Raw genomic sequence first — 17,205 nt, 5'->3', positions numbered from 1 at the left:
ACAAACATCAAAACATATGTTTATAATGCACACACACTTAAATAGCAGAAGGTGTTGATTCATTACTATTATGTAGGAGTCTGATACGTGTCTGTAGGTTGACAGCCTCTGAAAAAGCCACAACAAACATTTCTTCAGCACCAAAAACAACATGCAGAGTAAACCGAGTGCCCTTAAATAATCCGAGTAGCCATTTATTAATAATAAATTAATAAAAAAATAAAATAAAAAAAACTGGGAACGTATTAAGACTTTTGTGTTTACGTTACATGTAGCACGACTACTAGTGATATCCGATTCCTGAACAAATCAATGATTCGGTTCAACTGATTCAGGAACTGACATGAACGAATCGTTCATAAATGGGATTTGAAATATGATATACCATAATAATAAAACTGGCGTCGAGCGAAAACTTAATGAACAGTAAACAGAAACCTTAAGAACCTGCACTACTGCAATTACTTCCTGACATAGAAAAGATTCACTGAATTCGTTTATGAACCGGTTCTGTGAATTGAAATGTTCGAAAGAGCCGAACTTTCTAAAAACCGTTAAACTCTGACCCGGAAGTACATATGCAGTCGCACGAGCGACATGCTTGTGTTGAACTCAATAATAGGGAAAAATATATATATCAAAGATCGACATTGTGGAGCAAATAATGGTATGTGTGCGGCGACTTTGAAAGCTTATGAACAATATAAATGCACAATGTAAGTTAATACTCAGCGAATTGGCTAAATTAGATAAGTTGTCCTCGGTCTTGAAAATGTGCTCTCATATCCAATTCAAGAGCAATGTTCATAATTTATGTGAAAGACAGACCTGTTATTTTTATTCAAAACCTATAAGACTCCAGGAACTGTAAGAAAATCGAAAATGTCAAGTAAAACTGTCAGCTCTCCTTTTGAGTGTTTATCTCATATTGTGAATAGATGCTGGTGCCTTTGAATAGATTAATAAAGGATTGTGTTTTGAAACGTTTACATGCCACGATCCCCCCCAGAAGGATTATGATCGTCCGAGCTTAATTTAAAAGCCATCTGTATATTTTACTGTATTTAAAATACCCATTTTACACCGTGAAAAGTTATTATACAGATCTGTAAAATATTAGTTTGTGTTACATACCTACGTTTTTTTTCTTCACTGAAGTATTTTATTATAGATTTAATATTTACTTTAGTTATTTATTGTAATCCTTTTAATTATTTTAGTACTTTTTTGTTTTTGTCATGTTTTTATTTATTGAGTTAATGTTATTAGATATATCTCTAATTATTTTTATTATTCGTGACCCTGGTCCACAAAACCAGTCTTAAGTGTCAATCTCTGAGACCGTAAAATTTAGATTTATACATCACCCAAAAGCTGAATAAATATGCTTTCCACTGGTTTATTGTTTTGTTAGGATCAGACAATATTTGGCCGAGATACAACGATTTGAAAATCTGGAATCTGAGGGGGCAAAAAAATCAAAATATTGAGAAAATCGAGTTTATACTTGTTCAGCTTAAGTTATTAGCAATACATATTACTAATCAAAAATTAAGTTTTGATATATTTACAGGAGGAAATCTACTAAATATCTTCATGTAGCATGTTCTTTACTTATTATCCTAATTATTTTTGGCATAAATGAAAAACCTAGAATTTTGAACCATACAATGTATTTTTGGATGTTGCTACAAATATACCCCAGCAACTTAAGACTGGTTTTGTGGTCCAGGGTCACACTCGCATTTAAAAAATTTTACAGTGAACTTTTCTGTGGAATGATTATGACAATAATTTTGTGTAGTCATGTTAGTTCTTTGTCTAAACAGTCGTTCTTTTTCTCTATTTAATAGTAAAAGAACATCAAGAAGACACCTGCTGTAATCAACCTTTGAGGAAGTACAAGAATGTCAGGGCTTATGTTGAACCTGGATTATGAGCCTATTAGTGGAGGCAAATCAGGTAAATCCAGAGGAAATGCTAAACATGAACGTTTCCTAGGAAGGAGACATTACCTGGAGCAAAAGGGTTTTTTAAAAGAGAAACAAAATAAAAAGCGAAACAAAAACAAGCAGAAAAATAAAAAAAAGTACATGCAGTTCAATGGAGGCGATCAATCAAACCCAGGTGCTATTTTTCCCAAAGTGACCTCTTATCTGCCTAATAAGACAAGTGAGCCTTCTGGTTCTGCACAGATGTTTTCCACATTTTCATTTCCATCCACTGCCTCCACATCTCAAAGACATCCGACAGACCAAGCGGCACCCCGCACCCTCGGACCTTTGAAATATGTGGCAATGGACTGTGAGATGGTGGGAACAGGACCGAAGGGGTGCCGCAATGAACTCGCCCGCTGCAGTATCGTCAACTACGAGGGTGATGTGATTTATGATAAATATATCAAACCCATCGATCCAGTGACAGACTTCCGCACTCGCTGGAGCGGAATCAGGAGGCGGGACCTCCTCCATGCCATACCCTTTGAACATGCACAAAAAGAGGTATGAAAAAGTATCTCTACTTAAGTGGTCATGTTACAGTGGGTATAACTGGATAAAACAAAAACTGTGTCCATCTTCATTTCAGGCTGCAAAGCAACAAAATGTGTTTTAAATTGATAGTTCACCCAAAAATTAAAATTATGTCATTAATAACTCACCCTTGTGTCGTTCCAAACCGGTAAGACCTCCGTTTATCTTCGGAACACAGTTTAAGATATTTTAGATTTAGTCCGAGAGCTCTCACTTGAATGAAGGGCAGTCATCGCAAATGACGCCATTACGTCGAGTGCAAAAGAACCGGTGAACCGTTTTCTTCAACCGGTGTATTGAATCGAACTGTCCGAAAGAAGTACTGGTGATCCGAAAACTGATGGAAGCAGTTCTTGACTCGTGAAGGAGTCAATGAAGCATTCATTATCTGGCTCGGCTCAGTGTTCATCTTCAGTTCTCTCTTCACAGCAGTTCAGTCAGTGTACTGTAATGAATTACTCCGGGATATTGGTTTGTTTTAACTCAGAGGGAGTTAAAAGTTGTAGTTTTTGCTATTTTTGGACCAAAATGTATTTTCGATGCTTAAAAAAATTCTAACTGACCCTCTGATGGCACATGGACTACTTTGATGAGGTTTTTCTTACCTTTCTGGACATGGACAGTAGCTATACCGTACACACAGTTTCAATAGAGGGACTGAGAGCTCTCGGACTAAATTTAAAATATCTTAAACTGTGTTCCGAAGATAAACGGAGGTCTCATGGGTTTGGAACGACATGAGGGTGAGTCATTAAATACATAATTTTGATTATTGGGTGAACTAACCCTTTAATTGTTCATGCTCATTTCAATATTTTTACATTTAGATTACATTTGCCATCATCTAATGCTCACTTAAATCATTAAATCACTAATAATTCAATGTAATGCAGTAAAATATATTATTTATCTCCAAATGAGTATCCATTTTGATACTGTATGTTACAAAGTTTTGGTGCCTAAATTCATATAATTTAAAATTACTGATTTTAGATTGTTTTATTTTTAATTATGTAGATGTGCTCAAAACAAAGTAATGACGAACCAGTAATATTCTGATTGGTTTTGTCTAATAAGTCTACTAAGCATTATTACACATTTTGCAGATTGTGAAGATAATAACAGGGAAAGTGGTTGTGGGCCATGCCATCAATAATGACTTCAAGGCCTTAAAATATTTCCATCCTGCTTGCCAAACACGAGATACGGCACGGATTCCACTGCTAAACCAGAAAGCTGGGCTGCCTGTGAATGAAATGGTGTCTCTGAAGAGGCTCACTAAGGCTATTCTCAAAAAGGACATACAGGTGGGTTTAACTCAGCACAGAAAGTTGAAACATATCTCAGTGGATGTCAGTTTCACCACTGCCACAAAGATCAGAGTGCTTAGAGAAGTTCAGCTGTCAGACATTTAAGATGTTAAATCTGGAGTCGGTTCAAAGCAGCTCTTGGATCCCTGGATTGACAGAGGAAATGTCAGACTATTTTATAAAGAAAATAAATATGGCTTTCTATTTTTTTTCTACTGAATAACTCTCTCTTATATTTTCAGACAGGGAAGGGAGGCCACTCATCAGTAGAAGATGCCAAAGCCACCATGGAACTGTACAAAGTAGTGGAAACCATGTGGGAGCAAAAACTCTCAGCTCTCAGCCTTCCAGCTGAAGCAATGGATCCAGCGCAGAATCAGAAAATATAAGAGTTTTTTTTAAATATAAGATTTTTTACTTCCCATCTTTTATATTAGCAAGACATCTCAGCAATGCTTGGTTTTAAATTCCACTAGGGGGCTCTTCAGTTTCTGTAAAAAAAGAAAAGTGTCTTTAAGGAACACACCAGTGTTTTTGAAAATAAGCTCATTTTCCAACTGCCCTGGAGTTAAACGGTTGAGTTTTAATGTTTTTGAATCCATTAAGCTGATCTCCGGGTCTGGCGGTAGCATTTTTAGCTTAGTTTAGCATAGACCATTAAGTCTGATTAGACCGTTACCATCTTGCTCAAAAATGACCAAAAGTTTCTATATTTTTCCTACTTAAAACATGAGTCTTCTGTAGTTACATCGTGAACCAAGACTGACGGAAAATGAAAGGTTGTGATTTTCTTGGCCAAATGGCTAGGAACTATACTTTCATTCCGGTGTAATCAAGGAACTTTGCTGTGTACCATGGATGCAGCAGACGCAGTGATATCACGCAGCGCCTGAAATAGTCCCCAGCTAGTTTGTGTAGTTGCAGCAATAGCAGAAAATAGCAGCTAAAAAGTGCTACCGCCAGACCATGAGATCGGCTGAATGGATTAGAAAATGGTAAAACTCAACAGTTTAACTCTAGGGGAGTTGGAAAAATGATCTTAAAGTTAGCTATTTTGGATTGCTGGTTATTTAAAGCAATTAGGTTGCAGATATTTAGGTTTTAATCTAATTTTAAACATTACGTTTGGGTTATGTTCAGAATCTTTGCAGAAAGTAAAAAAAAAAAAAAAATGCTCTTGCAGTTCCTCTCTCCGGCTCTCTTTCTGATGTCTGAGTCAGCATTCCTCCTTTACTGTGAATTCAACACCACCACATGAATTACTGTTCCTCCTGTATTTAACTGTCCAAATGAACAGGGCCTCAACTGCCATCCTTGAGATTACTGTCAAAGTTTTTTACTTCCAAACCCACTCCGTCATCACTCAGTCTGTGTTTTAGAGTCCGGTCGCGCCACTTTGGTGATGTTTGGGAAGCAGTCAGATGTTCCTTTCCCACCAGTTTCCCAACAGTTGAATATGCTCGTAATGGACTGATTTTTAGCCTTAATTGGAATCAGAAGGTTTCAATCCAACATACTGTTGAACACAACCTGATACTTGCATTGCAGGGAGTAATCTCACCTTTTGCATCTTTTTTGTATTTTAAGTATTCTCAAAAATATGCAAAACTGATTTAACATAGACCATTTAGGGCCACACACTTAAAATGGCTGTAAAAACTTTTAGTGCAAAAGTGTTCTCTGGTGACAGCTGTTATATTATCTGTGAGGTTTGCCTCAGCCACCAGTGTCTTACTCTAAAACATGGATATTTTTGACATTATAGTTCAGGTTTTGTCATTTTTCTTGTTAATCTCTGTATAATACCAACATTTGATTGTGTCACTGCATTAAAAATAAACCAGATTAAACCAAATTTTACAATTTAATTAATATTTTTGAGATATTTATTTTGTCTTTTAATGACTTGGTAAATGATGAAATTGTAATATTTTTAAATTATATACATTAGTACTCATGTTAGTTTTTGCAATTCTTAGTATTTGTCTATAAATAATACATTTACAACATTTATTAATCTTGGCTAATATGAATTTCTTCATGCACTAATACTTTAACATTTCAAGTTGTATGTTACGCCCCTTCCAATACTGTGATGCTTGTCCCGATCACACAGGTGCTACAAGACAAAAACAATAAAACCCACTACAAAGAGGACATAATTACTGATTATAATAACGTATACATTCTTTTTACATGTTGAGTTGCAATGCGACGCATAAACATACATTGGGGCTCGAAAGTTTGGGCACCCCTTGCAGAATCTGTGAAAATATTAGTAATTTTCAAAAAATAAGAGAGATCATACTAAATGCATGTTATATTTTATTTAGTACTGTGCTGAGTAAGATATTGTGCATAAAAGATATTATGCACAACTATTTAAAAAGATTCAAACATTCACTGATACTCCAGAAGGAAACAAGATGCATTAAGAACTTTTGAACACAATGAAGATGGCCAAATTTGTCTTATTTTGTTGAAATATTTTTTTTTTCATTTAGTTCTGCCCTTTGTAAGCAACAGAAGATACTTGTATGTTTCCCAATACACATTTTACCTTGATCTTCAAATTCCAAAAGTTTTCATCCCCAGCTCTTAATGCATCTTGTTTCCTTCTGGAGCATCAGTGAATGTTTGAATCTTTTTAAATAGTTGTGTTTGAGTCTCTCAAATGTCCTCAGTGTGATAAGGTGTATCTCAAAATCATAAAGTCCCTGCTGGAAAGGGTTCAAATATGTAAAGATGTTGGAAAACTGAAGAATCTGCAGGACCTTAAAGATTTTTCTGAAGAACGCTGCTCAGTTTAACTGTTCAGAACAAACAAGGGACTCATGCACAACCATCACTAAACAGAAAGACAGCCGAGGATCATCAGGTAACAGAACACAGTACTAAGAGCCAAGGGTTCCCAAACTTTTGAGTGGGGTTATTTTAATAATTTCAGCATTTTTTTTGTCTTGTGGAATAAATGTTAAAATATTTTATGTACAATATCTTACTCGGGACAGTACTAAATAAAAAATAACATGCATTTACTATGATCTCTCTTATTTTTTGAAAATTACTCATATTTTCACCGATTCTGCAAGGGGTGCCCAAACTTTCGATCCCCACTGTAAAACCATGTCTGCATTTGTGATTGGAAAACGACGAATAGCAAGCGCTACTTTGCTCAAAACTTGTGGAAAATCCTTTAAATATGTAAACGTACTTATAGACTGTGAGTCAAAACAGCCGGCATTGTAGTCTTCTCTCACGGGATTGGGAAACAGTCCCTTAACCACTGATTTCTAGTTGTGTCCTCTTTTGGAGGGCCAAACAAAGTATTTTTGCTTTCACAATGAAACATCGTCTCCACAACATGGTGCCGGCAGCAACAGCAAAAATCAAAGTTACACCTTATTTCTTTGTGTGGACATTTGGGTTTGAGATTTTAGTCTTTGCAACTTTAGGGATCTTATCTATTCATGAGCAGCTTGTAACACTGGCATCATATGACCCCTTTAAAATCCTTAATGGCTAGCAGGCAGAGGTAATCTTAATCATTATTAAAGGATTACCATAATGCAAGAGCCAATAAACAATGTACTGTTGCTTTTATATAAACTTAAGGCTAGTCTAAATGTATAGACATTTATTGTAGATGTCCAGAGTGATATTACCTGATTCCTCATCTTCAGCATGTGTTAGGATTTCCTAGACTGTCATCTGTGTTGATATGTTACATTCCTTTTGTATATGACTGTTGAAGATTATGTAATATACAACGCCATATTCACCCTCCTCTCTCTGTGTGCATAAACTATTCCTTGCTTCTGTCATCCAGCCTCTCATCTCTGAAAGTTTGTTACTGTTTTAACAGGAGGTTAGGCTCTGGTCTGCTGTGTTCACATGCGGTTACCTTCTCAAATGGATCAGATTCAAACTTACAGATTTACAGTAAATCGGCTGTGACTCATGCCTCAAAACCAATCCAAACTGGTAATTTCTCTGAATAAGCAGTTATCTCATCATTACAGAAGGATTTGGTTATTAAAGCTCACCAACACAGATTTCTCCTAGCTTGGAGATAGTCAGCAAAGCCAGTCACAGAAGGTATTCACACTTACCCTGTTATACAGAAGTGACACAGAGTTGCACTCAGTTTCATCACTGTGTAGCTTATATTTAGCCATAACAGTGTTTACCATCATAAAATTCTTGGAGAAATTGATGCTTACATGTTTGCACATTGTTGGCACAGTTTTCATAAAAATAAAAAAAAAACGTTTTTGTTAGAGAAATAATTCACCCAAAAATGAAACTTGCTGAAAATTTACTCACCCTCAGGCCTTCATTGATTACAAACACAAAGCTTTTTGATGGACCGGAGTCATGTTGATTGCTTGTGGTTTAATTTGTTTTTTTAGACTCATTCTGATGGAGCCCATTTACTGGCTCCATTAGTGAGCAAGTGATGTAATGCTAAATATCTCCAAATCTCTTACCAATGAAGAAACAAACTCATCTACATCTTGTATTTCAGGGTGAGTAAATCTTTAGCAAATTTTTATGTTTTTGGGTGAACCAATCCTTTAATTCATAGCTAAAAAAAACTAACACCACTCAGTATTGTCTCACAATTATGTTTGAAATTAATTTGAGTTATTATTCATTTGAATCATTTGACAGTCTTTTTTACTTATATATATATTGTGTGTGTGTGTCTCATGTCTATTAGATTTTTTTAATTTTATTTAGATTTTTTACAGTTTAGAAATTGCAGCCGTTTTCACCTCAACAAGTTTTAATCCTTTAATGCCCTGACAGAATCAGTAAATGTCGGTCAAGAAGATTATGAGCCAGCAATGAACTAAAGCGAAACAGAATTACACACGTTAACTCTTCTGGGTTTACCCTTCTTATAGGAAAATAAACAGCCATCGAGTAACATTTCAGGGTATGTATATGATATTTGATTAATAGCGTCTCCTCTCTTTCCCTCTTTCAGCTCATTCTAATTTAGGACATTTTAAGTTTTCCTCCGTCCCACTTTTTCCATCGTGCCAGGGACAAATAGGAAAATGAACTCTGTTGGTTAAAGAGAGTGGGTTGATCACAGATCCTGTGCCTTTATTCCTCCACTCTATCATTCTCTCTCTTTCTTCTCCTCCTCTGGACTTTTTGGGCATCATTTTAGGTTAAGTGAATTCTGTGTATACATTTTTAAGTTTGAGAGCACAGCATAAGATGTTATGGAGGACATTACTGTGCTGAATATGCATGTTGCATCAGTCCATGTGATTTGGCCATTAGTCTGCAGAGTACTATCCAATCAGATTATTGTTATAACATAATAAACACCATTTAGTAATTGTTCTTTGATAAACTGTCTTAGTACTGGTGGATAAAAAAGTTTTTGTGAAACTAAAAAGACTTGCCTGTGGCCTCAGGAAGCAGGAATAAATTGTTTTGGCCCCAAATTGTTCTTTGGAGATTAAAAAGTTATTGATGTCATTCAGATCAGTCTATTTGTATCTGAATTTTTAAAGCACCAGCAAGGTTTTTTTTTTTTTTTCCTAAGCAACTGAAGCATTAAAACTTGTTTTATTTTATTTTTATGAAACTAAAAAGGTCTCTCTGTAAAGCTCTTTTCATGTGGATCTGTTATTAAAGTTTTTCTTCTTTCTTTTACCATCCCTTGTCTGTCTGAGAGTTTATCCAACATTGGCATAACATGACAACTAAAACCACATCTTTAGCAAGAAATAGTGAGCCTCTTAAATGGTCTGTAAAATCACTGCTGTGATGTACAAAAAATTAGAATAGACCTCCTCCTTTTCAATTTCCCTTCCGAATGAAGTCATTCTGTATTCCAGACAGCAGGCATCCATTGAGATGCCTGCCTAAGCACTCTTGAGGTTGCTGGGCCCTGTCCTAAATGTTTGCCCTTATAGCAATCTGGCTTTACTTTTATATACAAATAATATGAAATATTAAGATTCTGTATTGGGTCTGGGCTATATGCTCAGGTGTGGCTCATATTGGGGGAGTCTAGTTGACTTAATGCTGAGAATTGGTACCAATAATTAATCCTCTTTAGGCCCAGTTCAGGGCCAGTTAAGGGTGATTAACTTTCTGAGATTCCCGGCAGGGTTATTGGCCCATGTGTGGCCCTAGTCTTTAATCCAGTTCTGGGCCACTTCAGGGCCATCATTCTTAGCGGTACTTCGGCCGAGGGAAAAGTGATTTTGTGGCCCGGATCTGGGCCAGAAGACATTTGCTATGTGGGTCCAGAGCCAGATGAAGACCTTGGTCTTTTTACACACACAACTCAGTCCACCTCAATAAGAAAATCCAGCACTGAAGGTTGGTTGGAGGTTTCTGATGAGGATTTGAACTTATCCACCCAAAAATCCAAACATTTGGTCACCTCGCATAAATCAGACACATATAGAGCATCTACATCTGGGGCTATGACAGAGAGCTTCTCATTAACAGATCTGAACAATATTAGTCCGAGTAAGTAAAAAATAAACAATCTACTTATACAGTGTATCAGCAAAGAAAGTTTTTTTTTTGCTTTTTAATAACCACAAAAATACCAAAATCAAAGTTGTGGGCCATTCAGAACTAAATAGAGAATGCCTAAAAAAGTGGCCTTAAAATTATTTAAAATTCAAAGAGATAGATATTTAAGGATAACACTAATGTCACAATTTCTAGGGAAAAAAAGCCGTAAACTTTGAAGTATTATAGACCTTATAGACAGACAGAATGATTTAAACAATGGATGGATGGATGCACCTTTCATTTCAACACAATGATCTTATGTTGTTGTGTGTTACAGTTCCCTTTGACATTTATAATGCTGTTCTTTAAATTTGTTTCTATATTCTCTCATTCTCTCCCTCTCTGTTCTGTCTCAGCTCAGCAATGTTCCTGAATTTACTGCTGTGTGCCGTCTGCCTCTTTGTCTCATCATCTTCGGCTGTCTCCAGTTCTGCAGCAGGTGTGTCTCACATCTACCGTTCAACACATGGGATATAATTAATGAAATAACAGTAAAGGTCACAGACAGTGTAGTTACAGTGTTAATACACTTTTATTGCTTTTTAGCAATACAAAGTCTAAAAACTCACATTAAAATTAAAATCTATGCTTTGAATATCGAAAATGAAAATCCATTTCAGTATTAAACTGTCAGATGATTAGCATCTCAATCAATCTTGTCTTTTTCTCAGATGAAACCGCATTCTTACAAGTGACCATTCCTGATAGCCCCCCAGGGTCTGCAATTTTGGGGGGTTCCCTGACTCTCCCCTGTCTTGTGAGTCTCTCCTGGACCACATCTTTGGGCCGACATGCTGTACTAACCCACACTGTAAAAAGTTTAACTATTATTTACTCAATTTTTTTGGTGAAACATTTTTACACTCAAAAAAATTGAGTAAATTTTAAAGCTGTGAAATCAATGAAATATACTGTTTAAATTGAGTAATTGTCAGTAAAAAAATTAAGTAAATCTGAGTAACTGAATTACTTTATATGAGAAATAAAATTAATTGGATATAATCAAAATTATAAAACACCACAACTGTAATTCTATGTAAAATAAACAAAAAATATTGAGTAGATATAATTGAAATATTGGATGAAATTTTACCAAAAAAAATGTGCTACGTTTACTACATGTAAAAGTGAATTTAACTTAATATTGGACTATAAATTATCAAAATGCTGCATTCACTTTTTTTTTTTTTTTTTTTACACCATTTACCCTTTATAATTAATATAATAAAACCAAATAAAGAAAGAAACACATTTTTTATTGAAAATTTATTTGTCAATTAAACAGAAGACAAAGTCTAAAATCAACCTTTGAAACATTGTATCCATTTTAATATTCCAGTAGATTGCAAAAATTAAAAACTGTAAAGTAGCCATAAGGGAAATGATTAAACCTTATGAAACATTTAATCCATCTTAGTATTCAAGTAGATTACATGTAAAATACGATAGCCGTAAGAGAAATGACATCTTTGTTCCTGGTGCATACCAGCCATTTGCAGTCACACTCAACATTAAACCATAAAAAAAATATAAAAGCAACACTTACATCAATATTAAAGGGATAGTTCACCCAAAAAGATGATGTTGTCATAATGTACTCGCCCCCCCGGGTTGTCCCAAATCTGTACGAATTTCTTTCTTCTGTTGAACACAAAATATATTTTAATGAATGTTGGTTAACAGATAGTTGAAAGTTGCCATTGACTTCCATAATAGAAAAAAAAAAAAAAAAAAAGTATACTATGCAAAGTCAATGGCAACCTTTAACTGCGTTAACCAACACTCTTTAATACTTGGCTGAATGTCACGTCACTTCACTTAAAATATCTTTTGTGTTCAACAGAAGAAAGAAACTCGTACAGGTTTGGGACAAATTGAGGGAGAGTAAATTATGACAACATCATCTTTTGGGGTGAACTATGTCTTCAACAGAATTAATCAGATAACAGAAACCCTTCCATCAGGAATACCCATTCTGTGGGATGACCATGAACCACTACTATGCAAGAAGATAATTTTTTAACCTCTGAGCATTAACAGAGTTTTGGAGGATCCAGCTCAAGAAACAGTTTTTGGAACAACTCAAGTGAGTACAGGGTCCTTCTCAAAATATTAGCATATTGTGATGAAGTTCATTATTTTCTGTAATGTAATGATAAAAATTTAACTTTCATATATTCTAGATTCATTGCACACCAACTGAAATATTTCAGGTTTTTATTGTTTTAATACTGATGATTTTGGCATACAGCTCATGAAAACCCAAAATTCCCATCTCAAAAAATTAGCATATCATGAAAAGGTTCTCTAAACGAGCTATTAACCTAATCATCTGAATCAACTAATTAACTCTAAACACCTGCAAAAGATTCCTGAGGATTTTAAAAACTCCCAGCCTGGTTCATTACTCAAAACCACAATCATGGGTAAGACTGCCGACCTGACTGCTGTCCAGAAGGCCATCACTGACACCCTCAAGCGAGAGGGTAAGACACAGAAAGAAATTTCTGAACGAATAGGCTGTTCCCAGAGTGCTGTATCAAGGCACCTCAGTGGGAAGTCTGTGGGAAGGAAAAAGTGTGGCAAAAAACGCTTCACAACGAGAAGAGGTGACCGGACCCCGAGGAAGATTGTGGACTGAGTCTGGAGTAGAAACATCCAGAGCCACCGTGCACAGGCGTGTGCAGGAAATGGGTTACAGAGAAGCAGCACTGGACTGTTGATCAGTGGTCCAAAGTACTTTTTTCGGATGAAAGCTAATTTTGCATGTCATTTGGAAATCAAGGTGCCAGAGTCTGGAGGAAGACTGGGGAGAAGGAAATGCCAAAATGCCTGAAGTCCAGTATCAAGTACCCACAGTCAGTGATGCTGGTGTTGGTCCACTGTGTTTTATCAAGGGCAGGGGTCAATGCAGCTAGTTATCAGGAGATTTGGGAGCACTTCATGTTTCCATCTGTTGAAAAGCTTTATGGAGATGAAGATTTCACTTTTCAGCATGACCTGGCACCTGCTCACACTGGTAAATGGTTTACTGACCATGGTATTACTGTGCTCAATTGGCCTACCAACTCTCCTGACCTGAACCCCATAGAGAATCTGTGGGATATTGTGAAGAGAAAGTTAAGAGACGCAAGACAAAACACTCTGGATGAGCTTAAGGCCGCTATGGAAGCATCGTGGGCCTCCACAGGCTGATTGCCTCCATGCCACGCCGCATTGAAGCAGTCATTTCTGCAAAAGGATTCCCCACCAAGTATTGAGTGCATAACTGAACAATTATTTGAAGGTTGACTTTTTTGTATTAAAAACACTTTTATTGGTCAGATGAAATAAGCTATTTTTTTGAGATAGGAATTTATGGTTTTCATGAGCTGTATGCCAAAAGCATCAGTATTTAAACAATAAAAGACCTGAAATATTTCAGTTGGTGTGCAATGAATCTAAAATATATTAAAGTTAAATTTTTATCATTACATTAAGGAAAATAATGAACTTTATCACAATATGCTAATTTTTGGAGAAGGACCTGTATTTGTGGGTCTTGGGATATCTCAAATCCAATGTGACTCCCAAAAGATGGCAGCAGGCTCTGCTGTGATTCCCAAGATTACGTCGCTGACTGCCCCATTATTGTTCCGAAGGATGTATTTTTATGACCTCCTCTGCCAACTCTGCGTGTACGAAGACGGGTAGATCAGCTGAACCCTACAGGCAAATTTTAAAGATAACTGGTTAGAGCTAACATTCAAAACTGAATGTTACAAGAAAGTGACAAATACACAAAACAAATAGCACCTGAAGAAGCAAACATTCTGTTGGACCGTATGATAGGTAAAATCTCAAACAAAGTTTACTAGGGGGAGGAGTTGCAAAAATTAACAGCATTCTTCTTAACAAGAGGACAGGTTAATTTTCTACATAGGGACATTTATTTTTAACAATAAACCTAAAAGAAAAACGAAAAGAGACCAACTGCGAGCTTCTATGCTGTAAATCAATGCTATAGGCTTTTATTGAGGTCTGCATTATTTCAACCAATTTCTTTATAAACATGTTTAATATTTAAGTAAAATGACTAATGGTTTTGAAACAAAAAAGCTTGTTTAATTGCACTACTTGAAAAAAATATGCATTGCATTAATCCTCACACTCAACCCTTAACCCTCTAAATAATTCTGTGGCTTAGTAAATATTACAGTAATATTTAACTTTATTAACTTAATAAAATCTCTGAATATAGTTCACTTGATTATACAAAGGATGGCTTTCCTGTAGCTCAAACAGTAGAGCGTCGGCGCTAGCAAAAATTTATTAAATTGTAAATGTGTACCTTGAAATGCAATGTAAGTTACTTTGGCTAAAAGTGTCTGCCAAATGCATAAATGTAAACATATTAACGGACTAAAAATACAACAGTTTATTTTATCTAAAATGTACAGTTATATTTTATTTTTTCCACTAAAACAATTTAGTATTAGACTAACAAATTGTTTATTTATAATACACATAATATATTTGTGAAATTTCTATCAATTTATTTAAGGATGGAAAATTAAACTGATCTGTTTCAGGGAACAAAAATATTACAAATAATTTCAAATCAAAATGAATATATTTAAACACACTCTTAAGAAATTTAGTAAGTTTACTCAATTAAAACAACGTACCCCTCCCCCAGCCTCCGCTGTCCTTCAATACCCACCAGGTCTGGATTTGTTACATTAAAAAGCTTACGGTTTTCAAACTTTTGACCGATATTGTATGTGATCTAGGTTTCAGTGCACTAGAATGATTTTACAATGGAGCAGGTCTTATGCTGTGTTCACACCAAACGCGAATAGAGCGTCTGGCGCGAATGATTTCAATGTTAAGTCAATGCAAAGGCGCGTTTACGCGCGTCTGGAGGTCTCGCGGCGCGAATGGGGCGTTAAGCGCGGCGCGGAAGACGCGAATTCGCCTCATTCGCGCGTCTAGTTCGCGCGAATGACGCGAATTGACGCGCGAATAGAGCGCTTCGCGCGAAACGCGCGTTAAGCGCGAATGGTGCTTTTTGTGCATTTAGCGTTTGACGCGAATTCGCGTCTGCCGCCCGAGTTGAAAAATTTGAACTTTGGCGTCAATTCGCGCCGCGTTAACCAATCAGGAGCCTGCTAGGAGTCACTCATTCAACAGTATATTCCTGCAGCCTCGGGTTGTGCAGGAATACCCTTCTCCACTCATTCAACAAGGAGGAACGACTGATGTTGTCAGTGAGCAGTCAACCGGAGCTATATGACAAAAGTTCATATTTCTATAGAGATCGGAATAAAAAGGACCTATGTATATATATAAAACATATTAATTGATAAATTGAATAAAGGCCAAAGATAAGAAACGTTTCATTTTACCCCAAACGAATTATATTTTATATTGAACCACTAAAGAGACATCAGAGCCAGCGGCAAATGTCAGAAGATCTAGCCGAGGAAAGGCTACTCTCGGCGGATACATGATGACGAAGCTCCCGCTGATCGCATGGAGCTCATCTCTGAGATCGGCGAAACACATTTTTTAAATAGACGCTGTCATTATAAATAAACCGCATATTTGAGTTTAAAACAACTACATTCTCGCCTGAAATACTTTTAAAACTACATTTCATGACACAATAACAGTAATATTTTGAAAATTATCCGAATAAAAATGGCGGTTGAAAATGCTCAGTGGACTCAGCTGGCAGAAGCCCCCCCATGACGCGAATTCGCGTCTGTTGTGAAGTTAATTTCACGCGCGAATCAAGCGAATTACTCGCGCGAATGAAGCGAATGATCTCAAAATGGTCAAGCGGCAAACTAGGCGCGGTAGACGCGAATTTGACGCTCTATTCGCGTTTGGTGTGAACACAGCATTAAACTGGTCGACTCCCTATAGTGGGAGCTGATTAAAACGCACCAGTCTATGTTATGTCCACGCCATTTTAAATACTTTTGCATGGCGTATTTGTAGTGGTGATTTAAGAGCTCATACTTTAGTTCGTGTAGTAATTATGATGTTTTACAACAACGTGACAGCTTTTGTCATTTGAAAGTTCATAAATGAAGTGTTCCCTTTTGACAAGCCACTGACCCCAAAGGGGAACCTGTACAAAATCGTTTTCCATTGGGCATGTATAGTTATAGTTGCTTGACCACAGTACACTTATCGTTATACTTTCAAATGGCGGTTGAAATAAACGGTGATCCAAATAGTACGAACGTTAACCCACTCCAAAAAAAAAAAAAAAAAAAAAAAACTAACATACATATGGCTGCCCCACTAACTAACTTCGAAAACTACACTGTTATGTACACGTACACACGGTCAATGTTTAATCAACTTTTGAAAACATTTTTGCAAATATACATAGTTATAAAAGGACTACGTTACTTACAGGAAATTCGAGTAATGCTGTTCACGTCGTTGCTGAGAAAAGCAGTCCTTCAGTGACAGGTGCCTCTTGTTTGAGCCGCGAAACTTGTTAAACTTCTTAAGATAACGCAAAATACAAACACAATTGTTAGGAAATCCTTAATAATTAACTTCTGAATTAAACATTACAAACATAATTAGTATTAGCTGGCTAAATTACATAACGTACCACGAAATGAGAGGAGTGCGGGTCTTGCCGTTGCTGAGGAAAGCCGTCCTTCAGGTGACTTCGATTAAGCTACGAAACATGTTGAATATGACGTAAAATACAAAGACAATTGTTAGAAAATGCTTAATAATTATTAACTTTTTAATAAAGTGTTACAAACGTAAGTAGGATTAGCTGACTAACCTTACTTACC

At 36.2% G+C, this 17,205-nt stretch overlaps 1 protein-coding gene across 2 annotated transcripts; it reads left to right on the top strand.

The window, feature by feature from the left end:
- Window positions 1-561: 561 nt before the first annotated feature.
- Window positions 562-5,715, top strand: LOC113059150 (interferon-stimulated 20 kDa exonuclease-like 2). Of its 2 annotated transcripts, none has more exons than XM_026227434.1 (4): window positions 562-667; window positions 1,854-2,501; window positions 3,638-3,838; window positions 4,084-5,715. In XM_026227434.1, exons 2-4 carry the CDS (start codon window positions 1,908-1,910, stop codon window positions 4,228-4,230), a joined length of 942 nt encoding a protein of 313 aa, XP_026083219.1. In that variant the 5' UTR covers window positions 562-667; window positions 1,854-1,907; the 3' UTR covers window positions 4,231-5,715. The 2 variants fall into 2 exon arrangements, with proteins under 2 accessions (XP_026083219.1, XP_026083220.1); XM_026227435.1 differs by having other exon boundaries at window positions 572-716.
- The last annotated feature ends 11,490 nt before the right edge of the window (window positions 5,716-17,205 follow it).

This window comes from Carassius auratus, chromosome 41, assembly GCF_003368295.1.
Source record: "Carassius auratus strain Wakin chromosome 41, ASM336829v1, whole genome shotgun sequence".
NCBI lineage: Eukaryota > Metazoa > Chordata > Actinopteri > Cypriniformes > Cyprinidae > Carassius > Carassius auratus.
This window is presented reverse-complemented; position numbering and strand designations above follow the sequence as displayed.